The sequence below is a fragment of the Microcaecilia unicolor genome, chromosome 5, assembly GCF_901765095.1.
Source record: "Microcaecilia unicolor chromosome 5, aMicUni1.1, whole genome shotgun sequence".
Taxonomy (NCBI): Eukaryota; Metazoa; Chordata; class Amphibia; order Gymnophiona; family Siphonopidae; genus Microcaecilia; species Microcaecilia unicolor.
In genome coordinates, this window is record NC_044035.1 from 58,808,230 (window position 1) to 58,835,616 (window position 27,387).

The following is a 27,387-nucleotide window of genomic DNA, read 5'->3' on the forward strand; positions in this document are numbered from 1 at the left end:
AGCTGCTCATCCAGATGTGGCACGGTTTCTTAGAGGGGTGCTTTGGCTCAGTCCTCCCGTGCGGGCACCTTGTCCAGCTTGGAACCTGGGGTTAGTTTTGAAGGCTCTGCAGGGTTCTCCTTTTGAGCCGCTACGGCGAGCTTCAGAGAAAGATTTGACACTAAAGGCTGTTTTTCTGGTGGCCATTACTTCGGCGAGACGGGTGTCAGAACTCGCTGTCCTGTCGAGACCTATTTCTGCAATTTTCAGAGTCCGGGGTCACGGTTTGTACCATGCCTTCCTTCATGCCTAAGGTGGTTTCAACGTTTCACCTAAACCAGCCTATTTTTCTACCCTCTTTTGTTAAGGAGGAGTTTCCAGAATCCTTTGGGCAGTTGCACCTGTTGGATGTGCGCAGGACTCTGTTGTAGTATCTGCGAGTTACTAATTCTTTCAGGACCTCTGATCATTTGTTTGTTTTACTATCAGGTTCTCGTAGAGGGTCTCCAGCGTCTAAAGCCACTATTGCCCGCTGGCTCAAAGAAGCTATCTTTTCAGCTTATCTGCTTGCCGGCCGGCCTCCGCCTGTAGCCTTTAAGGCACATTCTACAAGAGCGATTTCTTCCTCTTGGGCTGAAACTGGAGCACTCTCTCTTCATGAGATTTGCAGTGCAGCAACATGGGCTTCGAAGCTCTCATTTGCCCGACATTACAGGCTGGATGTGGCTGCTAGGAGGGATGCGCGTTTTGGAGCACAAATGCTAGCGTGTGGTGACTTGTTCCCACCCTATATAGGGATTGCTTTGATACATCCCATACGTAATGGCTTCATCTGCTTGATGACAAGGAAGGGAAAATTAGGTTCTTACCTTGGTAATTTTCTTTCCTTTAGTCATAGCAGATGAAGCCATGAGCCCTCCCTATATGATTGTCTGTATGATGTGAATCTGTTTCAGGTTCTGTTCTTGTTTCCTGAAGTTCTAATCCTTCCTTGGGAGAAAGTTGGAAAACAGTCTTCAGGATTCTTGTTCACTTATAGGAGGATGAGTTCATTCCCTCCACGAGGATGTGTGTATTCCCTCCATAAATACAAAGAGGAGGACGAGTTTATTCCCTCCAGGAGGATGTGTTCATTCCCTCCTTTTGAGTTCATGCCTTTGTTATAGGGCCATTGTTCGCTGTGAGGAAAGTTCATGTTATTCCCATTGCGGTTTGTTATACTGCTTTGGAAGCTTCAAATACTGAAGAGGCAGTGGAGCTAGCTGACCATGTGGCACTGTGAAATTTGAGTGCTCTCTATCTCCCCCTGCTGGTTGATGGACACAACCCATACGTAGTGGCTTCATCTGCTATGACTAAAGGAAAGAAAATTACCAAGGTAAGAACCTAATTTTCCCATATGCCAAGAACATTGGTTTCTGTTTTGTTTGATAGGAAGTTTAATCCTAGTTTGGTCAGAGTCCAAACCATTTTGGGTCCCCAGTGAAACAGATGGCAGGAATTTAGCTCCTCTGTATGAAACATGTCTTGTTTCAAAAGCCACAAAGAGACTGTCTTGAGCATTTGGCTCAGGCCTTACCCTTGATCCAAGGCACAAAAAAGTGGGATACATACAGTTACTCAAGGCTGTACATTTTTTTTCCAAAATGCTTTATTGAAAGTTGTCAGAAATTTGGACAAGGTAATCAAGATATCATCAGTAACTATACAATACAGTTCCCCCAATTTTTCCCCATCCCCCCCCCCCCCCCCCCCCCCAAAGTCAGGGCTCTACATTTTTAATCAGGTCAGTTTCACACTGAAGCATTTGTGGTTGCAAGAGTTACTTTTTTGTTATGAGTTTTGAAATATGGTTTTAGCACACGGTTTTTCTTGTGAGCAGTACATTTTTAGTTATTACAAATATTTTTAAAAGTTTATTCTAGTCTTAATGTAATCTCTGTTGTATATATATTCATTTTTTTATACTGCTTGCCTGCTCATAAGAACATTCAAATAGATTTTCATTTTCTTTTTTTTAAATATTTTGTTTTGAAGGATTTGCCTGGGCAACTGACTTGTCTACAGATCTGGAATGCCAACTGTCGATCAGCTGCAGGTGCTATGAAGCAGCTGATGAAACCCTACTTTTCACTCATCTTGACAATCAAAATCCAGAACAGCATAAGCAAGTTCTCAAACGGCTTGGTAACATCCGGAATGAGATTGGCGTGTATTACATGAACCAGGCAGCTGCCATACAGGCTGAAAGAGGTTTGTATATTTTATGATGGTTTTATTCTTGCTTCACTGTTACAGTATCTTCTTCCTTATTCTTTTTACCATACATTTCCACAAAAGTGGGTTATGCCCCTCTGCCAGCATATGAAGACAGAAAAACTTTTCAAGTGGACTCTTTCTCTATAAGGTGGATACAGCTGAGCATCTAGTCAGTATTTCTATACCAATTTATGGTGCAGACATCTGAGCAATGTAGTGGACAAAGAGGCTGGGGGCAGACAGCTGAGGCTCTACTTCCCCTATCGGGCTTGGGTTGAGGTTAAGAACGTGTAGGCAACAGTGTTGGGGGGAAGTGGGGGGACTGGTTTCCCCGTATCCTGTATGGGCAATCCTACATTGTGGATTACTGTCTAGGAAGGCAAAGTATTCAGTTTGCAGGATCCAGGGCCGGAACTGGGTCCAGGTCCCAGTGCGAGTGCTGCTTCTCTGGAACAGATGCTCCTCCCTGACATGCAGTTCCAGTTCTTTCAGTTTCTTTGTCCAAGATTCATCTGTGGAAAGCAACATGGTGCTCCTTGCAGGAGTGAGAGAGTGTGTCGTATGGCAGGTCAGCAAGGCTGAGAGACCATGCCAGCTCCTTTGTGCCTGAGCACAGTCCAGGCAGGATCGCAGACACATCAAGGACACTGTAGCAGTCAAGAGGACTGAGGTAATTTAAATTGAGAACATAAGAATAACAATACTGGGTCAGACCAATGCCTGACAATCCCAGATAGTAGCAAGATTCATGCTACTTATCTCAGGGACAAGCAGTTGCTTTCTCCATGTCTATCTCAATAGCAGACTATGGACTTTTCCTCCAGGAACTTGTCCAACCTTTTTTTTAAACCTAGATACACAAAGCGCTAATACCACATCCTCTGGCAATGAGGTCCAGAGCTTAATTGTTTGTTGAGTGAAAAAATATTTCCTCCTATTCATTTTAAAAGTAGTACCATATAACTTCCTTGAGTGTCCCCAGGTCTTTGTACTTTTTGAAAAGAGTAAAAAATTGATTTATGTTTACCCGTTCTACACCGCTCAGTATTTTGTAAACCTTTATCATATCCCCTCTCAGCTGTCTGTTTTTCAAGCTGAAGAGTCTTAACCTCTTAAGCCATTCCTCATATGAGAGGAGTTCCATCCCCTTAATCATTTTTTGTTGCCCTTCTTTGAACCTTTTCTAATTCTGCTATATCTTTTTTGAAGGTATAGTCGCACCATGGAGCAGTATAGAGGCATTATAATATTCTTTGTCTTATTTTCTATCCCTTTCCTAATAATTTCTTGCATCCTACAGAGTTTATTTTGATGTACAGAGCACTGGCCCAGAACCCAGCATGCATCACTACTACTACTACTTAACATTTCTAGAGCGCTACTAGGGTTACGCAGCGCTGTACAAATTAACAATTAAGGACGGTCCTAGCTCAGAAGAGCTTACAATCTAAAGGACGAAATGCATCAGGGTTCTGGGACAGTGTTGTGGGTGGAGGACAAGTCCTATCAGAGGCAGTGACAAGGGGTTAATATTGTCCAGCCGTTACAATGCCTGGACTCTGAAAGAAAAGGGGAGTACTCTAGAAGGTTAACTGCAGTTAGTAAGCTCTGGCAGGACCTCAAGAGTTAATAATGAAAGCCTGAATAAGAATACCTACCACCTCTGAGGCAGTGGTCTTGATGGTGCAGGTTTTTTTTACAAGCAAAACAACTTCTGTTGTTCAAGTGGTAAGTTCTGTGAGTATAGCCAGGAAAAGCAGCCTTTGGAGATGCACAGATTGGACCCAATCCTCACTGCCATGTGCAAGCAGCCTGGGATATTTTCTTTTCTTCAACCCATCTGTGAAACAGAGCAACATAATGGGATACACTAGAAGCCAGTTTTAAAGTGGTAAGGTTGATAGCTAAATTTACTTTCTTCCCAAGAAGAGCAGGAGAAACTTCTGAGGCTGTCTAGAATAGATGCCCTAATTCTGGCAGGCACACACAAATGCCATCATGGTGGGGGTGGGTATGGATGTGGCTTTTGCAACTCTGGAAGTTAAGATGGAGTCCTTACATAGTAAATGACGGCAGATAAAGACCTGAATGGTCCATCCAGTCTGCCCAACAAGATAAACTCAGGGCACAGACCGTAAAAGTCTGCCCAGCACTGTTCCTGTACTAAAAGTTCTGAAGCTAACGTTGAGGCCCCTTAAAATTTACACTCCAGCCCATCCATATCTATTCAGTCACGATCAGGGCACAGACCGTAGAAGTCTGCCCTGCACTGGTTTTACTCTCCAAATACTGGCAAGTCTTCGAGTCGACTAGCTTGTGTATACAGGCAGCAATCTGTGTTAGCTTAGTGGCAAGGGTGCTGCTTAGGCAGTTGCAATGAGGCGGAGCCAAGGATTGGAGGAAGCAGACTTTATTTCGGGACATGACATGACCTGTATTTTGTGTCACCAAAGTGGTTGCATACTGTTTGCCCTGAGATTGGTAGCATGGAACTGTGCTACTATAATTGGGTTTCTAGGTACTTGTGTTCTCCGAGGACAAGCAGGCTGCTTGTTCTCACGACTGGGTTGACGTCCGCGGCAGCCCCCACCAACCGGAAGAAGCTTCGCGGGACGGTCGGCACGCAGGGCACGCCCACCGCGCATGCGCGGCCGTCTTCCCGCCCGTGCGCGACCGCTCCCGCCAGTTACTTTTTTTCCGCGACTGGAGAGAGTTGTGCAATTGCCTCTCTCTCCGTTCAGCCGCCGGATTTTTCGACCGCGTTTACGCGGATCGTTGCTTTGACCCGTTCGGTTCCTCTTTCTTTCTTTCTTTGTATTGTTAAAAAAAAAAAAAAAAAAAAAGATTTTCGCGCTTGTGGAGCACGCGCTCCCCTTTTCCCTCGCTTCCAGCGGGGACGCCTCGTTGCGGCCTAGTGGTCGCTCGGTCGGCTAGTTTTTTCGTGGTGTGATTTTAGCCACCATTGCCGACTTTGACTTCGCCGACGCGATTTTTCCGTCGATGTCCTCGAAGGTCCCGAGTGGATTTAAAAAGTGTGGTCGCTGCGGCCGGCCGATCTCGCAGACCGACACCCACGCTTGGTGCCTCCAGTGCCTCGGGCCGGAGCACAATCTCAAGTCGTGCGCGCTGTGTCTCGGTCTCCGGAAACGGACTCAGGTTGCGAGGCAAGTTCTGCGGGACCGTCTTTTTGGAACTTGCGCCGGCCCCTTGACGTCGACCTCGACGGCATCGGTATCGAAGGCCGGTTCTTCGGTACCGGTATCGATGCCCGAGACATCGGCACCGATGGCAGCGACCCCAGGAGAACAGGTCCCGTCGGCCCGCCGGTCCGCCGGTGAGAGGCCGCGTGGGCAGTCGGCCCCGGTCACTCCCTCAGCTCGTGAGCCACGGGACCGAACCCTGTCGGACCCGGTACCTCGAGACCGAGGGGGATCGACCTCCTCCTCCTCCATGCCCTCCGGCGCTGGTGACGTGCACCGGAAAAAAGATAAGAAGCGCCGTCACCGGGAGCCCTCGGTGCACCCTGAAGGGGAGTCGACGCCGAAGCGTCATCGCAGAGAGGAGAGATCTCCGTCGGTGGTGGAGGTACCGACGCGTCGGGGTTCCGGCACCTCGGTGCCGTCTCCTGGCCCCCAGCAGCTTCTGGCACCGACACCCTTACCGGCCCCACCGCCTTTCCCGGCAGCGGGCCTGGACGAGTGCCTCAGAGCCATCCTTCCGGGGATCCTGGAAGGGCTGATGCGCCAGGCTGTGCCGGCGTCGGGGGTGCTTGCGCCCCCGGCGCCGATGACTGTGGCGCCGGCGAGCTCTAGCCCGGCGCCGGGGCTGTCGACACCGCCGCCGCTTGCGGTGCCGGTCTCGACCGCCACGCAGGTGGAGTCCCCGTCGACGTCGATGGAGGGAGCTCCGTCCCCGCCGGCGCGGGAGTCCACCGCTCGACGACACCGAGACCTCGGTGCCTCGACGTCGAACCGGGCCCGGTACCGGACTCAGCTACATGAGCTAATGTCCGATACCGAGGATGAGGACTCGTGGGGGGAAGAGGAGGACCCGAGATATTTCTCCTCAGAGGAGTCTACGGGCCTTCCCTCGGACCCCACGCCGTCACCGGAGAGGAAGCTCTCACCTCCTGAGAGTCTCTCCTTTGCTTCCTTTGTGCGGGATATGTCTATAAGCATTCCCTTTCCCGTGGTCTCTGTGGAAGAGCCGAGGGCCGAGATGCTCGAGGTCCTCGACTATCCATCACCACCTAGAGAGTCCTCCACGGTACCGCTGCACAATGTCCTGAAGGAGACGCTGCTTCGGAACTGGGTGCGACCACTAACTAACCCCACCATTCCCAAGAAAGCAGAGTCCCAGTACAGGATCCACTCTGACCCAGAGCTCATGCGACCCCAGTTGCCCCATGACTCAGCGGTCGTGGATTCTGCTCTCAAAGAGGGCACGGAGTTCGAGGGATACCGCCTCGGCGCCCCCGGGGCGGGAGTCTCGCACTCTGGACTCATTTGGGAGGAAGGCCTACCAATCCTCTATGCTCGTGACCCGCATCCAATCTTACCTGCTCTATATGAGCATCCACATGCGGACCAATGTGCAACAGCTGGCGGACCTGGTCGATAAGCTCCCGCCGGAGCAGTCCAGGCCATATCAGGAGGTGGTCAGGCAGCTGAAGGCGTGTAGAAAGTTCCTGTCCAGGGGGATTTTTGACACCTGTGACGTGGCATCTCGTGCTGCGGCCCAAGGTATAGTGATGCGCAGGCTCTCATGGCTGCGTGCCTCTGACCTGGACAACCGCACCCAGCAGAGACTGGCTGACGTCCCTTGCCGGGGGGATAATATTTTTGGCGAGAAGGTCGAGCAGATGGTTGACCAACTGCATCAGCGGGAAACCGCTCTCGACAAGCTCTCCCACCGGGCGCCTTCAGCACCCGCCCCCGCGGGCGGGCGTTTTTCCCGGGCTCGGCAGGCTGCACCCTATTCTTTTGCGAAGCGTAGGTACAACCAGCCAGCCCGAAGGCCTCGTCAGGCACAGGGACAGCCCCAGCGCGCTCGTTCCCGTCAACAGCGTGCGCCTAAGCAGCCCCCTGCGCCTCCACAGCAAAAGCCGGGGACGGGCTTTTGACTGGATCCACGGGAACATAGCCGCCCTACAAGTGTCCGTACCGGACGACCTGCCGGTCGGAGGGAGGTTGAAATTCTTTCACCAAAGGTGGCCTCTCATAACCTCCGACCAGTGGGTTCTCCAAATAGTGCGGTGCGGATACGCCCTGAATTTGACCTCCCTGCCTCCAAATTGTCCTCCGGGAGCTCAGTCTTTCAGCTCCCATCACAAGCAGGTACTTGCAGAGGAACTCTCCGCCCTTCTCAGCGCCAATGCGGTCGAGCCCGTACCACCCGGGCAGGAAGGGCAGGGATTCTATTCCAGGTACTTCCTTGTGGAAAAGAAAACGGGGGGGATGCGTCCCATCCTAGACCTGAGAGGCCTGAACAAATTCCTGGTCAAAGAAAAGTTCAGGATGCTTTCCTTGGGCACCCTTCTGCCAATGATTCAGAAAAACGATTGGCTATGTTCCCTGGATTTAAAGGACGCATACACTCACATCCCGATACTGCCAGCTCACAGACAGTATCTCAGATTCCGCCTGGGCGCACGGCACTTTCAGTATTGTGTGCTGCCCTTTGGGCTCGCCTCTGCCCCACGAGTGTTTACAAAGTGCCTCGTGGTGGTAGCGGCCTACCTACGCAAGCTGGGAGTGCACGTGTTCCCATATCTCGACGATTGGCTGGTCAAGAACACCTCGGAGGCAGGAGCCCTCCGGTCCATGCGGTGCACTATTCAACTTCTGGAGCTGCTGGGGTTTGTGATAAATTACCCAAAGTCCCATCTCCAGCCAACTCAGTCTCTGGAATTCATAGGAGCGCTGCTGAATTCCCAGACGGTTCAGGCCTACCTTCCCGAAGCGAGGGCCACCAATCTCTTGGCCCTGGCTTCGCAGACCAGAGCGTCTCAGCAGATCACAGCTCGGCAGATGTTGAGACTTCTGGGTCATATGGCCTCCACAGTTCATGTGACTCCCATGGCTCGCCTTCACATGAGATCTGCTCAATGGACCCTAGCTTCCCAGTGGGTCCAAGCCACCGGGAATCTAGAGGATGTCATCCGCCTCTCCACCAGTTGCCGCACTTCACTGCTCTGGTGGACCATACGGACCAATTTGACCCTGGGACGTCCATTCCAAATTCCGCAGCCCACGAAAGTGCTGACGACGGATGCATCCCGCCTGGGGTGGGGAGCCCATGTCGATGGGCTTCACACCCAGGGTCTGTGGTCCCTCCAGGAAAAGGATCTGCAGATCAACCTCCTGGAGCTCCGAGCGATCTGGAACGCACTGAAGGCTTTCAGAGATCGGCTGTCCTGCCAAATTATCCAAATTCGGACAGACAATCAGGTTGCAATGTATTACGTCAACAAGCAGGGGGGCACCGGATCTCGCCCCCTGTGTCAGGAAGCCGTCGGTATGTGGCGTTGGGCGTGTCGCTTCGGCATGCTTCTCCAAGCCACGTACCTGGCAGGCGTAAACAACAGCCTGGCCGACAGACTGAGCAGAGTCATGCAACCGCACGAGTGGTCGCTCCATTCCAGAGTGGTACGCAAGATCTTCCGAGAGTGGGGCACCCCCTCGATGGATCTTTTCGCCTCTCAGACCAACCACAAGCTGCCTCTGTTCTGTTCCAGGCTTCAGACACACGGCAGGCTAGCGTCAGATGCCTTTCTCCTTCATTGGGGGACCGGCCTCCTGTATGCTTATCCTCCCATACCTTTGGTGGGGAAGACCTTACTGAAGCTCAAGCAAGACCGCGGCACCATGATTCTGATAGCGCCCTTTTGGCCCCGTCAGATCTGGTTCCCTCTTCTTCTGGAGTTGTCCTCCGAAGAACCGTGGAGATTGGAGTGTTTTCCGACTCTCATTTCGCAGAACGACGGAGCGTTGCTGCACCCCAACCTTCAATCCCTGGCTCTCACGGCCTGGATGTTGAGGGCGTAGACTTCGCTGCGTTGGGTCTGTCTGAGGGTGTCTCCCGGGTCTTGCTTGCCTCTAGGAAGGATTCCACTAAAAAGAGTTACTTTTTCAAGTGGAGGAGGTTTGTCGTTTGGTGTGAGAGCAAGGCCCTAGAACCTCGTTCTTGCCCTGCACAGAACCTGCTTGAATACCTTCTGCACTTATCAGAGTCTGGCCTCAAGACCAACTCAGTAAGGAATCACCTTAGTGCGATTAGTGCTTACCATTATCGTGTGGAAGGTAAAGCCATCTCTGGAGAGCCTTTAGTCGTTCGATTCATGAGAGGTTTGCTTTTGTCAAAGCCCCCTATCAAGCCTCCTACTGTGTCATGGGATCTCAACGTCGTCCTCACCCAGCTGATGAAACCTCCTTTTGAGCCACTGAATACCTGCCATCTGAAGTACTTGACCTGGAAGGTCATTTTCTTGGTGGCAGTTACTTCAGCTCGTAGGGTCAGTGAGCTTCAAGCCCTGGTAGCTCATGCTCCATATACCAAATTTCATCACAACAGAGTAGTGCTCCGCACCCACCCAAAGTTCCTGCCGAAGGTGGTGTCGGAGTTCCATCTTAACCAGTCAATTGTCTTGCCAACATTCTTCCCCAGGCCGCATACCCGCCCTGCTGAACGTCAGTTGCACACATTGGACTGCAAGAGAGCATTGGCCTTCTACTTGGAGCGGACACAGCCCAACAGACAGTCCGCCCAATTGTTTATTTCTTTCGACCCTAACAGGCTAGGGGTCGCTGTCGGGAAACGCACCATCTCCAATTGGCTAGCAGACTGCATTTCCTTCACTTACGCCCAGGCTGGGCTGACTCTTGAGGGTCATGTCACGGCTCATAGTGTCAGAGCCATGGCAGCGTCGGTGGCCCACTTGAAGTCAGCCACTATTGAAGAGATCTGCAAGGCTGCGACGTGGTCATCTGTCCACACATTCACATCTCATTACTGCCTCCAGCAGGATACCCGACGCGACAGTCGGTTCGGGCAGTCGGTGCTGCAGAATCTGTTTGGGGTGTAAATCCAACTCCACCCTCCAGGACCCGAATTTATTCTGGTCAGGCTGCACTCTCAGTTAGTTGTTCTTCGTAGGTCAATTTCTGTTGTTCCTTCGCCGTTGCGAGGTTCAATTGACCTGGGTTCTTGTTTTGAGTGAGCCTGAGAGCTAGGGATACCCCAGTCGTGAGAACAAGCAGCCTGCTTGTCCTCGGAGAAAGGGTATGATACATACCTGTAGCAGTTGTTCTCCGAGGACAGCAGGCTGATTGTTCTCACCTACCCTCCCTCCTCCCCTTTGGAGTTGTGTGTTTCATCTTTTGCTAGTCATTCAACTGGCGGGAGCGGTCGCGCACGGGCGGGAAGACGGCCGCGCATGCGCGGTGGGCGTGCCCTGCGTGCCGACCGTCCCGCGAAGCTTCTTCCGGTTGGTGGGGGCTGCCGCGGACGTCAACCCAGTCGTGAGAACAATCAGCCTGCTGTCCTCGGAGAACAACTGCTACAGGTATGTATCATACCCTATCTGGATTGGCCACTGCTGGAAGCAGGATACTGGGCTAGATGGACCATTGGTCTGACCCAGTATGGCTATTCTTATGTTTTTATGGATTGTAGGGTGTTCTAATCCATTTGAAATTATAGTACTGTAATTTGTGGAATTGACATAGGAAGCCTTGCACTGCTGTGACTACTGTCTGACCCCTGATGCAGGCATTTTGCTGAAACACAAGCTGTCAGGTCTCCAAATAAAATCTGCTTCCTCCAATGCTTGATTCCGCCTTATTGTTCCATCTGTGGCCCATTACACTGTTGTTGACCTAACCAGTTGCAATGTCAGGATAAATCTCCAGGGAGTGAGTTGCAAGGTTCGCAAGGGAGGTAGCTGACTCGTCTGGGGTGGCATTTTTGACAGATTAACTGTATGACCTGGTCACATCCTCAGCAAAGTTGCTGGCAGCAGCAGTGTCTTCTGCTTGTCCTCTTTGTTTGCAAGATTTTATACCTGCATGAAGATATAGAGGAATTAAGAGAAAAGGTACAGGGAAAGAAGGGTGAGGAAAATGATAAAGGGGACAACTTCCTTATGAGGAAAGGCTAAAGAGGCTAGGGCTCTTCAGTTTGGGGAAAAGAGGACTAAGGGGAGATGAGATGTAAAGGTCTATAAAATACCGAGTGGAGTGGAATGAGTAAACACAAATCAATTGTTTACTCTTTCAAAAATGTACAAAGACTAGGGGACACTCCATAATGTTACGTAGTAGCACATTTAAAACATACAGGAGAAAATATTTCCATAGCAGCCCACAGATCAGTTCAGAGACTTGTGGGTTATGTCCCTCTGCCAGCGGGTAGGGATAGAGAGAACTTCAAAGGTTTACTGTATGTGATCATGTGCAGCCACCTTAACCTCAGTATTCTCTCTATCTAGCAGGTGGATCTGGCTCCTGTCCATCCCCCGAGGCGAGTTGAGCTTTCTTTTTAGGGTTGAGGTTTTCCTGACTTAGGGCTCCTAGGGTACACTTGGTGGCACCAGGTCCCTCCCCTCCTCCTCCCGCCAGACCCCTCTGTCTTCCCGGGTGATTGTTCCTTGGGTATCTGGCTCCAGCTTCTCTCTCCTGCCTCCAGCAAAAAAAAAAAAAAAAGGACACTTTAAAACTGGCAGGTAAGTGTCTGCTGTTGAGCCACACCAAAAAAAAAAAAAGTGGGGGAGCGCTGTGCTACTGTCGGGAACAGTGTGTGTGTGGGGGGGGTCATTGTGCATGGCGATGCCATCTGAACCAGCTAAGCGCTGCTCCCAGTGTAAGAACCGGAGAGTAGCGTCTGGGATCTGCACATCTTGCTTGTGGCTAACTGCGCAGGGCCCACCGCAGCCCAAGCCGGACGGGAAGCCGGTTTCAAGTGTCGGTAAGAGGTGCACGCACTCCTTGCAGGCGCCATTTTTTTTTTTGCTCTCTGAGTGTAGCCACTGAGGCGCTAGTGGAACTGTGATCTCAGATGGAGCATTCCCCGGTCTTCGGCCTGACCGATCCTGGTTCTCTGGGGGAGACTGCTAAGGGCTCCAGAATGGAGGACACCCCGTTAGCTCCTGAATTTGTGCTGTTAATGCACAAGGGCCTTTTTGTCAAAGAGGACTGGAGGGCCCCAGGTTTCTTCTCTTCTACCGGGCTCCCAGGGAGGTCCCTTACTGTCCCACTGCCCCTGTTGCTTAAACATCTGTGTTTATGAGGCTCAGCGGAACCTGGATGAGGTCTCCTTGGATTCAGATGTTTAAGATGGCATTTTTCTGGAGATTCCATCCCAGCGGCTTCCAACATGCTTGAGGAGGGGGAGTTGCTGCTGGAGAAGGATGATGATCCCATGGTAGCTCGACTTTTTAGGAAGGATGAGCTTCCTGCCCTTATTGTCTGGGCGCTGGAGGTCCTGAATATCTCCTCTAGATTCCGCGTCTGGGGCGCTGTCCGCCCCCTCCATTATGTCTGGGACCAAGAGACCCCTGAAAACCTTTCATATACATGAGGCCATGAAGGTCCTCTTTTCAGCGCAGTGGGATACACCGGACGCCGGTCTGCAGGTGGTGCGGGCTATGACTCGCCTCTACCTGCTGCCTACTGAGGAGCTGGAGTCACTATCCAGCTTATAATCGAAAGTGATCGCCGGCCATCTTCCGACACAAATCGGGAGATGGCCGGCGATTTCTTAAAAGTGGCGAAATCGGTATAATCAAAAGCGGCATTTTTTACAGCATCACCGCTTTCCCGTCGCTACACCGGCAAAAGTTCAAGGGGGCGTGTCGGTAGATTAGCGAAGGCAGGACATGGGCAGGCATGAGCGTGGCTACTAGATGGCCGGCTTTCGCCGATAATGGAAGAAAAAAAAGTGTCGTTAAGCAGTATTTTGTCGGCTTTACTTGGTCCTTTTATTTTTACGACCAAACCTCAAAAAGGTGCCCCAACTGACCAGATGACCACTGGAGGGAATGGGGTATGTCCTCCCCATATTCCCCCAGTGGTCACCAATCCCCTTTCAAACTAAAAAATAAAACTAAAAACCTTTTTTGCCAGCCTGTATGCCAGCCTCAAATGCCGTACCCACCTCCATGACAGCAGAATGTGTTGTATCCTCCGACAGCCTTTCCCTGGTTGCGATGTGGCTCTCGGGTGAGTGTGACAACTTTTCTGTTAGGTGCCCTGCAGAGTCACATTAGCAATGCATTGTGGTGGGTGTAGGGTACTGGGCTCTACCCCCATGGTGCTTTTCCCCCCTGCTAACTGGGTCAGAGTGTGCCCTGTTTGGTTTCCTGTTGTAGTCCATGCGGTAGTGGCCATTTTTGTAAGCCAGTTTTAGTTCCCTTTCCTGTGTTACCCACGTTAGAGAATGTAGTTCTTACCTTGAATGGTGGTGAAAGAGGGCATTGTACACCATTGTGCCAGCTCTGACCTACTGCTAATCTTAGTATCAGGAGACTCTTTGCCAGTGGGGCACAACCTCTGATCTGCAGTTAACTGTGAGTAAACGTGGTTATTTCAAGAAAGGACTTTTTCAGAGAGATTAGTCAAAGTTATACAGCAGCAATATGTCCTAGAGGCTGTATGCAGGTCCCTGGAGCAATTTTAGTGGGTGCAGTACATTTGTGGGTAACTGGTTTGGGGGGGGGGGGGTTGGGGGGCTCAGCTCCCAAAGTAAGGGAGCTATGCATGTGGGAGCTTTTCTGAAGTCCACTGCAGTGACCCCTAGGGTGGCTGGTTGGTGTCCTGGCGTGTCAGGGGGGCCAGTGCACTAAAAATGCTGGCTCCTCCCACGGCCAAATGCCTTGAATTTGGTCGGGGTTTGAGATGGCCGACATAACTTTCCATTATCGCTGAAAAACAAACCCGGCCATCTCAAACCCGGCGAACTCCATGGCATTTGACCGGGCTAAACCGTATTATTGAAAAAAAAGATGGCCGGCCATCTTTTTTGATAATACGGTTCCGGCCAGCTGTAGCGCCGCCGCCAACATAGATCGCCGGTGATCTATTTGGCCGACGACGTTTGATTATGCCCCTCTATGTACTCCTACAGTGGATTCCCTAGTCACGGTGGTTACAAAGAAGATTACTCTACCCGTGTAAGGGGGCATGACTCTTAAAGACCCCCAGGGGAGAGAGAATGGGACATGAATTTATTTTGCATCATAGGGATGGAGGGGAAGGAAAGGGCATAGAGAATTGCTGAACTGGAAGGGGATGGGGAGTAGCAAGACCACAGGGATGGGAGGGGAAGAGAGACGAGGACAGGGAGTTGTTTCACCATAGGGGGGGATAGGGGAAGAGAGGAGAACAGGGAGTTGCTTGACAATAGGAGAGGAAGGGGAAAGAGAGGGGTACAGGGAGTTGCTGGACCATAGGGGTAGAGGGAGGACAGAGTTTCTAGACCATAGGAGAGGAGGGGAAGAAAGAGGTGGGGGCAGAGAGTTTCTGGACCATAGAGGAGGAGGATAAGGGGGACAAGAAGATGAGTGAGAGGAGGATGGTGAGTACAGATGGAAAAACTGCAGTAATAAGGAGTGGGTGAGAGAAGGGAGTAGGAGGCCAGGAAAGGAATGAGACATGAGGAAGAGAAGGAAAGTAGGTAGGTGAAATAGTTGGAGGACTGAAGATGAAAAATGTACAAATATAATATATTCTATTTCTATTCTTCTATATTCTCCACCAATTAAATATAAGGTAATATGATAAGAATATGTAAGAAAAGGGGGAATTAAGGTCTATATTTGTTGAATTACAGTAGCCTGCACTGTAAGGTTTAAGGACATATGCTCAGAACATAAAGACCATATATTTAACTTTAAAATGTTTATTTACAATACAGGCAATGAAGTAATGTTACAAGAGAGAGGCAGTTTTTAAGAATCTTTCACAAGGGGAAATGTGCTTTTCAAGATTAAAAAGTCTGAATTATAAATTAAGCTGGATAATGGTAACTCACTTTGATGGAGGCTGCTGGTTGGAGTGATGAAGGAGATCCTCGCTGCTAAAGAAGTCTTTTGTTGCAGAGTTGTTGCTGGAGCCTGGAGAAAGTTTTATTTTACATGTGTGTGAAGTCCAGCAGAGAGCAAACTGGGCATTTTCCAGGCTTTTTATTTTGAATTTTTACAGTAAATAACTATACAAACTGAGGGAGCAGTGATATCTCCAAATACTGTTAAACAAGATTGGTAATATATCTTAACCTTATTAAGAAAAAACATGGTATACATCACAGCCATCCCCTGCATTCCACTTCCCCCTTGCATACCCCCCCCCCCCTTGTTATCCTCCCACCCCTCCCTCCAACTGAACTTGTATTCTTAGCTTGAAAGATAGACACTGTGTCAACCCCCTCTTGGTCTCATATCTGTCCCACACTTTGTGATACTGGGCCAAGGTGCCTTTACGAATGGCAGTCAATTTTGACAACAGCCGAATGTTGTCATAAGTACATAAGTAGTGCCATACTGGGAAAGACCAAAGGTCCATCTAGCCCAGTATCCTGTCACCGACAGTGGCCAATCCAGGTCAAGGGCACCTGGCACGCTCCCCAAACGTAAAAACATTCCAGACAAGTTATACCTAAAAATGCGGAATTTTTCCAAGTCCATTTAATAGCGGTCTATGGACTTGTCCTTTAGGAATCTATCTAACCCCTTTTTAAACTCCGTCAAGCTAACCGCCCGTACCACGTTCTCCGGCAACGAATTCCAGAGTCTAATTACACGTTGGGTGAAGAAAACTTTTCTCCGATTCGTTTTAAATTTACCACACTGTAGCTTCAACTCATGCCCTCTAGTCCTAGTATTTTTGGATAGCGTGAACAGTCGCTTCACATCCACCCGATCCATTCCACTCATTATTTTATACACTTCTATCATATCTCCCCTCAGCCGTCTCTTCTCCAAGCTGAAAAGCCCTAGCCTTCTCAGCCTCTCTTCATAGGAAAGTCGTCCCATCCCCACTATCATTTTCGTCGCCCTTCGCTGTACCTTTTCCAATTCTACTATATCTTTTTTGAGATACGGAGACCAGTACTGAACACAATACTCCAGGTGCGGTCGCACCATGGAGCGATACAACGGCATTATAACATCCGCACACCTGGACTCCATACCCTTCCTAATAACACCCAACATTCTATTCGCTTTCCTAGCCGCAGCAGCACACTGAGCAGAAGGTTTCAGCGTATCATCGACGACGACACCCAGATCCCTTTCTTGATCCGTAACTCCTAACGCGGAACCTTGCAAGACGTAGCTATAATTCGGGTTCCTCTTACCCACATGCATCACTTTGCACTTGTCAACATTGAACTTCATCTGCCACTTGCACGCCCATTCTCCCAGTCTCGCAAGGTCCTCCTGTAATCGTTCACATTCCTCCTGCGACTTGACGACCCTGAATAATTTTGTGTCATCGGCGAATTTAATTACCTCACTAGTTATTCCCATCTCTAGGTCATTTATAAATACATTAAAAAGCAACGGACCCAGCACAGACCCCTGCGGGACCCCACTAACTACCCTCCTCCACTGAGAATACTGGCCACGCAATCCTACTCTCTGCTTCCTATCTTTCAACCAGTTCTTAATCCATAATAATACCCTACCTCCGATTCCATGACTCAGCAATTTCTTCAGGAGTCTTTCGTGCGGCACTTTGTCAAACGCCTTCTGAAAATCCAGATATACAATATCAACCGGCTCCCCATTGTCCACATGTTTGCTTACCCCCTCAAAAAAATGCATTAGATTGGTGAGGCAAGACTTCCCTTCACTAAATCCGTGCTGACTTTGTCTCATCAGTCCATGTTTTTGTATATGCTCTGCAATTTTATTCTTAATAATAGCCTCCACCATCTTGCCCGGCACCGACGTCAGACTCACCGGTCTATAATTTCCCGGATCTCCTCTGGAACCCTTCTTAAAAATCGGAGTAACATTGGCTACCCTCCAGTCTTCCGGTACTACACTCGATTTTAGGGACAGATTGCATATTTCTAACAGTAGCTCCGCAAGTTCATTTTTAGTTCTATTAATACTCTGGGATGAATACCATCAGGTCCCGGTGATTTACTACTCTTCAGCTTGCTGAACTGACCCATTACATCCTCCAAGGTTACAGAGAATTTGTTTAGTTTCTCCGACTCCCCCGCTTCAAATATTCTTTCCGGCAGCGGTGTCCCCCCCAAATCCTCCTCGGTGAAGACCGAAGCAAAGAATTCATTTAATTTCTCCGCTACGGCTTTGTCCTCCTTGATCGCCCCTTTAACACCATTTTCGTCCAGCGGCCCAACCGACTCTTTGGCCGGTTTCCTGCTTTTAATGTATCTAAAAAAATTTTTACTATGTATTTTTGCTTCCAACGCTAATTTCTTCTCAAAGTCCTTTTTTGCCCTCCTTATCTCCGCTTTGCATTTGGCTTGGCATTCCTTATGATCTATCCTGTTACTTTCAGTTGGTTCTCTTCTCCACTTTCTGAAGGATTGTTTTTTGGCTCTAATGATTTCCTTTATCTTACTGTTTAGCCACGCCGGCTGACGTTTAGTCTTTTTTCCCTTTTTTCTAATACGTGGAATATATTTGTCCTGAACCTCCAGGATGGTGTTTTTAAACAGCATCCACGCCTGATGCAAGACTCTTTGTAAGTCTGGGAGCGATGGTGTTTCCCATGCTGTCGCAATCATCAATTTGCTTGCTACAAATAGCTGAGTAGCAAACCTGTGAGTACCCGACTTGATTCCCTGTGGTTTAAAGTGTAGTATACAGCTGTCCAGACTTACTGGGTAAGACATCTCCATCATTTGGTTCAAATAAGTCACAACTTCCGTCCAATACCGACTCACTTTTTCACATTCCCACCAAATATGGGCCATGTCTCCTTATAGTCCACAGTCTCTCCAGCAGAGCCTGTCTTATACATTTGTACCAATCGACAAGGCATGTAGTACCAGCTGTACAAAATTTTATGCCCATTCTCCATGAGAGCACTTGAAGTAGAAACAGGGAATGGAATGCCCTGCTCCATTGCTGTTGGTCATATGTCACCCCCATTCTTGCCTCCCATTTAGCGGTGTAATATGTCACTGGGGTGTCCTGAAGCAATAATGCCTTACACAGCCTGGAGATACTACCCCCCCCCCCCCCCCCATCATGCCGTGTTTCAGTAAGATTTAACTCTTCCTCTGCTTTTCGCTTAATAAAATCTTTCACCTGGAGATACTGATAAAGCCTGTAGGGGGGAGAGTCCGTGGACCTGACACAATTCTTTGTATGGGATCATGCTCCCCTGTTCATGCATTTGGCCCAATTTGCACAAGCCCATCTCTTCCCACCTAATATATGCCTCGTCTATTAACCCCGGGCCAAAATCAGGTGCAAATCTGAGATACATATGTGTATAATATATACGATCAGGGAAGAATGTCTCTCTAATTTTACTCCATGTCTCCAGCGACCACCTTATAAGGAGGGGGCTCCTCTTTATAAAGTCTCCTAATTGTTGTTTAGATGCCCATGGTACTGCTCTCAATGGGACGGGTCCCCACCAGCCTTGTTCTAGCGGCCCCTCCTAATTTACTTTCCTTCTGCGACCACATTGATATGATCCACAAGTGTGCGGCCTGGTGATATATATGCAAATTCGGGACCCCCATCTACCTCTCTCCCTTGGCTGAAACTACTGCTCTCCGTACCTGAGGGGGTCTCTTCCTCCATGTAAAAGCAAACATCTTTCTTTGCATACCCCGCAAGTACCCTTTTGGCAGGATTATCGGTAAGGCCATAAAGAGATATAGGAGTTTAGGTAGGAATGTCATCTTGATCGCGCTTATCCGCCCCATCCAGGACAAGTTGAGCCCCTCCCATCTCTCTAGTTCACTGAACAACTCCTGTGTTTTATTTGGGAAGTTAGCATTGAAGGGTTCATCAAGGCTACGGGTAATATTTATCCCTAAGTACCTAATATGTTGTTTTGCCCATCTGTATGGAAACTGTGTCTTCAGTTGTTGCAACTGGTCTGACGGGATATTTACGTCAAGGGCCTCCGATTTGTCAAAATTGATTTTAAATCCAGATTCTACCCCATACCTCTGGATTATCTCCCTCAGCTTTGGTAGTGCTACTAGGGGATTCTTCAGAATAAGCAAAACATCGTCTTCAAATAAGAGGATTTTTGTTTCTAGCCCCTTCCATTTAAATCCTCCGGCTGCTGCCGCACTCTTATTGCCAGAGGCTCCATTACGAGAGCAAACAGCAATGGGGACAAAGCGCACCCCTGCCGTGTTCCTCTATAGAGCCTGAATGATTGAGAGAGTTGCCCATTGACTCTTACTGAGGCTTGGGGTTCCTTATAAATCAGCCTGAGCCAGTCACCAAACCTTCCTGCAATTCCCATGCACTCCATGACTTTATATAGAAAAGACCAGCTCACTCTGTCAAAAGCTTTTTCCGCATCTAATGACAGAATACAGAGTGGGGTTCCGCTTAGCTGCGCGTTCTGAACCATGAAGAGGGCCCTGCGAATATTGTCAAATGTCTGTCTTCTGAATAAACCCTGCCTGGTCTTCATGTATTAGTGTAGGTAAACATTTTTGTAGCCGGGATGCCAGAATCTTTGTAAATATTTTATAATCTACACCCAATAGGGAGATGGGCCTGTATGAACTGCATTGCGTGGGATCTTTCCCTGGTTTTGGCAGTACCACTATTGAAGCTAAATTCCACGTTGGCGGGTATCCCTCACCCTTTTCCAGTGAGTTAAATACTTTCAATAATTGGGGTCCCACCAATTTCCCAAATAATTTATAGAACTTATTAGTTTACCCGTCGGGCCCTGGTGCTTTGCTTGGGTTCAGTTCTTTTATAGATTGTTCTAACTCCTCCTGGGTTATATGCTCCGAGAGCGCCTCCCGAGCCTCAGAAGAAAGCTAGGGAAGGTCCACCTCCTCTATAAACTGTGCGCCAGGCAAGTCTGCTTGGGATGTTTCCTGCGAGTACAGCGCCTCATAAAATTTTTTAAAAGCTGTTCTTATATACTGCTCATCGGACCTCACCTGTCCCCTCTCATCTCCAAACTTCCTACCCCATTACGTGTGGCTTGTTGCTTCAACTTATATGCCAATAAACGGCTTGCCTTATTTCCAAATTCAAAGTGGGATTGGCGTACCCTTTGCATCTGTTCTGCAATATCCGCCAATTCTAACTCCTGTAGCTGGCCCCTTAGCCTCCTTTCTTAGCCTCCCTTTCTATGGGCGTATGGGTGTCCCCTCCCTGGCATTGATGTTCTAGGTGTTGTAATTCTGTTCTCAATGTATTTTCCTTAGCTGATCATTATTTTTTCCAACAATTAGCGCTTAAAGCTATGAGGTGACCCCTTAAGACTGCTTTAAAGCTCTCCCAAACTACCACCGGTGAAACCTCCCCATTGTCATTGAAATGTATATATTCCCTAATGTGGTTTTCTATAATAGGGATATTTTCTGGGTCTGACAGGAGTGCATCGTCTAACCGCCAGGGCCGCCTTGTCCTGGTGGATCCCCTATCTTTCATATGTAGGAGCACTGAGGAGTGGTCAGTCCAGGTGCATGATAGGATCTCAACTGATGCCACCTGTCCCAGAAGTGATCCATCCCCCAGCCATAGATCAATACGAGATGAGGTCTTATGGACCACTGAATAGTGTGTATACTGCCTTTGTGTTGGGTGAACCTTATGCCAAAGATCTGTCAGTTGCCAGCGCTCAATCAGCTGGTTTAATTGGCGCCTATTTAGTTTAGCTTGTTGCCCTCCCAGGGAAGAGTTACCAACCTTCGGCTGCAGTGTAAAATTAAAATCTCCTCCCATTAGTAGGGAGCCCTCCACCTGTGTTTAGAAGCATGTTATTTATTTTCTGGTAAAAATCTCCCTGATTGACATTGGGCCCATATATATTCACCACTGTAAAAGACTGTCCCGCCAGGGCCCATCACCAGGAGCAAGTAGCGGCCCTCTTTATCTCGGACTACCTTTTTTATCTCCCAGGGTCTGGAGTTTCGTATCGCTATCAATACTCCCTTGTTCTTTGTGCCTCCCGCTGAAGAGGCGTAATAAATATTTGGGTAGTTTTTATTGGAGCATAATCTCTCGTACTTGGCCTTAAGATGGGTCTCTTGTATCAATGCTATTTCTACCTGTAGGCGGTTAAGCTCTCTGAATAAGAGTTGTCGCTTCCGTGGGGTATTTAATCCCTTTACATTCAGCGACAACCATTTTACTTCAGCCATCGAGTGTAATTGTCTTTCTTTCCTTCCCTTGGCCTTGTCGCCCTCCCTGCCCTCTGTGGTGGTCTCGTGATTGTCTGGCCCGCAAACTAATATGCCCTGTGTATGTCTCTCCTCCCCAATTGAACCCCACTTCCCCCCCTCCCCCCACTCCCCATATTTCCCCGCTCCTTTATGGTGACCCGTGGACAACCCCTGGGCCCCTTGATGAGAGTGAAATATAGAACGCTTACCGCTTCCCCATATCCCATTTACCAACATAGTGAACCAAACCAGACAAACTATCTCGAGTGTCCTCACGGGCTTTGCTTCTTCATCTGTATGCATGGCCCTCGTCTTCTAAGAATGAGTACCTTCCTCTGTCAGGGCACTCTCAGGGGACCTTCACCGCTGACTGTTGCCGCGGCAGGCACTTCGGTCCTTTCCCCACCCGTTTCCATTTCGGTGGGGCATCGTGCATGTTTCTTCTCTGGGTGCTGGCTGTGTCCATTTGATCTTTCTCTGCCTCGGCCTCCGGGCATATCTCCTTCGCCTCTGCTATGGAACGCACCTGGTGTTGTTTACCTTCTTTATAGAAAGCTAGTGCGAATGGATGCCGCCATCTATATTTAATGTTCATCTTTCGCAACATTCTTGTAAATGGGCGCAATTCATTCCTCCTCTTCAGTGTTGCGGCTGCCAGGTCTTGGTACACTTCTATCTTATATGAGTCCCATGTGAAGTCTTGCACCTGGCACGACGCTTTGAGAACGTGTTCTTTTAGCTTATAGCTAGTGAAGCAGGCAATAATGTCCTTCAGCGCATTATTTCGTACTGGGCCCATCGCCCTATGCGCTCGCTCAATCTGGATGGCTTCCTCTGTGATCTGCATGCCGCCCTTACCTAATAGCTCTGCCGCTGTCTTTTGGACCACTGCTTCGCAGTCTTGATAGGTCGGTGTTTCTGGCAGGCCCCGAAACCTCAGGTTACTCCGGCGGCTCCTGTTTTCAAGATCTTCTAATTTATCTTGTTGTAGTTGCTGGGCAGTTCTCAATTCATGTACTTGCTGATCCATCTGGCCCAGGGCCTCCCCCTGATTCTCCATCTGCGTTTCGTTTTCATCAATTCTGGAACCCATTCCCGAATATTAGCCCTGAGGTCAGACCCCATCTTCGCCACTTCATTTCGCAGTGTCTGCAAGTTGGCGCTAATGTCTTGGAGCCAGGTCTTCAATTCTGCTGGCAACGCTGGCCCTGGCGGGAGTTCCTCCCCTAGCCCAGGCTGCTTGCCTTGTATTCGTTGTTCCTTCGTGCCTTCAGGCGCCGATTTTTTAGCTGGCTCCACCATTTTGTTCGCCTCTGCTTCCACTTGTGGCGTGTAAGCAAATTGCGCTAGGTTCGTCGCTGCTGGGTTCTGGCTCATCGATCGTGGGAGCCACTCTGTTCAGCAGCCTTTCAGGTGCATTTTTTGTGCAGTTTCTTTCTGGTTTAGCGCTAATTAATCGCCAATTTTGTGAGGGGTAAGCGGGAGCTCTTTGCTCAAACGTCCATTTTACTCGGTGACATCACTTCCTCCATTTTCCAGGCTTTTTATAATCTGTTGTTGGACCATAGGCTGAAGTCAGGTGGGATGTACTCGATGCAATGAAAACTCAGGGATAGCTGAAAACCTGAAAACTGGTTTCATCTAGTTTTGAGATGGAGTAAGGTAACTGGTCACATGTTTAATGACTACATAAGACTTTCTGTCTGGACATCTGATGGTAGATACACATCCATAAGGCATCTGACAGGATTACAAGAGTCTTTGAGAGTAGGTGGGCTTCATTTGTCAGATTTATTCATTTATTTATTTATTTTATTTTTCTTACATTTGTACCCCGTGCTTTCCCACTCATAGCAGGTTCAATGTGGTTTACATATTATATACAGGTACTTATTTGTACCTGGGGCAATGGAGGGTTAAGTGACTTGCCTAGAGTCACAAGGAGCTGCCTGTGCCTGCAGTGGGAATCGAACCCAGTTCCCCAGGACCAAAGTCCACCACTCTAACCACTAGGCCACTCCTCCACTCAGATAGATGGGCTTTTCAGTCTCTGAGTCATTGTCTGAGAGTAGATAGCTTTTTAGGTGGAGTTTTGCTGTCTTTTATGAACGCCAGTCTCTGTGCTTGCTGTCCATCGTCAGAGTTTTGTTCTTTGGAGATGTGTTGATGGATTTAGGTATCCACCCAGGTAGTTTTTGTTATCAGTAGTTTCCAGGGGGAAGGTGAAAGTAAAAGTCTTTGCATCTGTATATATTTTATATTTATATCTGATCCAGCAAAATCAATAATTCTGAGAAACTCATATCATGCTACAAAGACAGGGTTAAATTTGAATGGGAAGAGAGAAAATGTCAGAGGTGGATAAAGTGAGGGATTGAAGAAGAAAGGAAAGTAGAGAAAGGACAAATGGGCAGAACTCTGGAAAGAGAGCAGAAGTTAGGAAAGCAGAAAAAAGAAATTGAGACCAATGTGCTTGGAAAAATAAAGTGCCCAGTTAAAGGTAGAGAAAAGTGTTAATTTATTAGGTGGAGTATGTTAGCTTTGGGAAATGTGCATCAAAGATGCTTTTGTATTTTGTTCAGTACAAGAGGAAATGCATTTCTGTTTTTATTTCTTCTTTATTTATTTATTGCATTTGTATCCCACATTTTCCCACCTATTTGCAGGCTCACGTGGCTTACAATTTTCCGTCATGACTTATGCCATTTCAGAGTACAGATACAATTGGTAATATATATAGAAACATGGATGATGTAATGAACTTTCTTGTGGTACATGCCTAGTTTGACGACTTGGGTTTCCCAGTTCAATTTTTGTCTTTATATTTGTATTTCTAAGTTATGATTTCTTGTTCTGTATTTGGTGAGGGTTTGTCTGTGTTTTGCATGTAACAGAGGTGTGGTATTCTGTTTGCCCATGGTTTCTTTGTAAAATTCTATAGCAGTGCCTCTTATGTTTTGCCAGTAGTAGGTATATTGGCATAGGGCTCAGTGTAGTAGTTGTAGTGCTGCTTATTCTTAGGTAAGATTCATTTTGAATCATAGGAATTAGTGCTACTATTGTATGATAGGTTTGCTGCATGTATTTGAGTTAGGATTTATTAGGTTTTCTATTTCACAAGGTGCCTAGTAGTGAAAAGATTTGTTTGCTATTACTCAGATGACATGGTAATCAGATTATTTTCTTGTTTTTTGGTATGGTAACTTCCATGGAGAAAATGTGCTAGTTATGATCTGTACCTCTTATTGGGAGGAGATAAGGTTTTTATGGATGCAGAACATGTTTACATTTAATTCATAAGGACTGTTCTCCGAGGACAAGCAGGCTGCTTGTTCTCACTGATGGGTGATGTCCACGGCAGCCCCTCCAATCGGAATCTTCACTAGCAAAAGCCTTTGCTAGCCCTCGCGCGCCGATGCGCACCGCGCATGCGCGGCCGTCTTCCCGCCCGAAACCGGCTTGTGCCGGCCAGTCTTCTTTTCTCCGCGCTCGGTACGGTTGTGTTTTGCCGTTCGTGCCCCGAAAAGTCGACCTCGCTCGTCGTTTTCGACTCGTTTCCTTGAGAAACTTTGAAAAATTGCTTCGGACAGACCTCTTTTGGTCTTTCCCTTCCTGTACTTTGAGTTTTTTTTCGCCCCGGTAAGTTTTCTTTCGTCGTCGGGGTAGGCCTCAATTAGGCCCCGGTCGAAATTTCCTTCTCGCTATTTCTGGTGCCAAATTTCGCCATTTCGACTTTTGATCTCGCCGGCGTGAATTTTCCGCCCATGACATCGAAGCCTTCCAGCGGCTTCAAGAAGTGCACCCAGTGCGCCCGGGTAATCTCGCTCACTGACAGGCACGCATCGTGTCTTCAGTGTCTGGGGGCTGGGCACCGCCCTCAGGCCTGTAGTCTGTGTTCCCTTTTACAAAAGCGGACTCAGGTAGCGAGGTTAGCCCAGTGGAACATTTTGTTCTCGGGCTCTTCGTTGGCATCAGCATCGGGGGTATCGAGTGCATCAACGTCTTTAGCGTCCAGACCTTCATCCTCGGCCGCCAGTGCATCGAGGCATCGGCCCTCTGCATCGGCGCTGAGACATCGGACGACTGTATCGACGTCGGTGGTACCGGGACCTCGTCTGCTGATGTCTTCGGACGGTTGTGCTTCGTCTGGAGTGCAGGTGAGGGCTGTCCATTCCCCTGCTGGTGGCGGTGAGCCTTCGGGTGGGTCTCCCCCTACCCTGAGGGCTCCTGCGGTACAGCCCCCCCGAGACCGACCTTCTTTGGTCTCGGCCCGAGGAAGCGACGGATGGATTCTACGTCCTCCTCGTCGGTGCCGGGAAGCTCCAGTGACGTGCTTCGTTCCAAGAAATCGAAGAAGCATCGTCATCGGTCCCCTTCCCGTGTCGGCACCGAGAGCTCTGGGTCGCCGAGGGAGTCGGCACCCAGCAGGCATCGGCACCGAGAGGACCGCTCACCCTCTGTTCAGGAGGTGTCGATGCGCTCCACTCTGGACAGCCCGGAACAGCCTCCACGCCCGAAACAGGTTCTGACGTCGACGCCTGCATCGACCTCCATGCCTTTCTCTGCAGCCGCTCTGAACGAGAGCCTCCGGGCCGTTCTCCCAGAGATTCTGGGAGAGCTGTTGCGCCCTAACCCTCCGGTACCGGCGGTGCTTGCGCCACCGGTACCGTCGAGCGTGGTGCCGGCTGGCCCATCGCCTGAGGTGAGGTCTCCGGCGTCGGTGCCGCGTGCGGTACCGGCTGCCGCCGCCTCCCAGGAGGGCTCCCTGACTACGTCGGCGGAGGGAGCTTCACCGATGCGGGCGAGGGAGTCTACCTCTCGACGCCCCCATCGTGGACGTGGTTCCACAGAGTCGAGTCGGGCGAGGTTGCAGACACAGGTCCGTGAACTTGTGTCTGACACCGAGGGTGAGGCCTCATGGGAAGAGGAAGAAGACCCCAGATATTTCTCTGACGAGGAGTCTGAGGGTCTTCCTTCCGATCCCACTCCCTCTCCTGAGACAGCTTTCTCCTCCCGAGAGTCTGTCTTTTGCTTCCTTTGTCCGGGAGATGTCTACGGCCATCCCCTTCCCGGTGGTTGTGGAGGACGAGCCCAGGGCTGAAATGTTTGAGCTCCTGGACTATCCTTCTCCACCTAAGGAAGCGTCCACTGTACCCATGCACCATGTCCTAAAAAAGACATTGCTGGCGAACTGGAACAAGCCTTTAACTAACCCCCACATTCCCAAGAAGATCGAGTCCCAGTACCGGATCCATGGGGACCCAGAGCTGATGCGCACTCAGTTGCCTCACTACTCTGGAGTTGTGGATTTGGCCCTAAAGAAGGCCAAGAGTTCTAGGGAGCATGCTTCGGCGCCCCCGGGCAAGGACTCTAGAACCTTGGACTCCTTTGGGAGGAAGGCCTACCATTCTTCTATGCTCGTGGCCAAAATTCAGTCTTACCAGCTCTACACGAGCATACACATGCGGAACAATGTGCGGCAGTTGGCGGGCTTGGTGGATGCGCTCCCCCCTGAGCAAGCCAAGCCATTTCAGGAGGTGGTCAGGCAGCTGAAGGCGTGCAGAAAATTCCTGGCCAGAGGGGTGTATGACACCTTTGATGTTGCGTCCAGGGCCGCTGCTCAAGGTGTGGTGATGCGCAGGCTCTCATGGCTGCGTGCCTCCGACCTGGAGAATAGAATCCAGCAGCGGATTGCGGACTCGCCTTGCCGTGCGGATAATATTTTTGGAGAGAAAGTTGAACAGGTGGTAGAGCAGCTCCACCAGCGGGACACCGCATTCGACAAATTCTCCCGCC

The 27,387-nt window shown here is 49.4% G+C and overlaps 1 protein-coding gene across 1 annotated transcript in view; it reads left to right on the top strand.

Annotated features, from left to right (window-relative positions):
* The window catches only part of EDRF1 (erythroid differentiation regulatory factor 1), a 204,243-nt gene that overhangs the window by 112,061 nt on the left and 64,795 nt on the right, over window positions 1–27,387 (top strand). Inside the window, exon 17 of the mRNA XM_030202947.1 lies at window positions 2,017–2,232. Within this exon, the coding sequence (XP_030058807.1) occupies window positions 2,017–2,232 (216 nt within the window). The remainder of the gene's footprint in view (window positions 1–2,016; window positions 2,233–27,387) is intronic.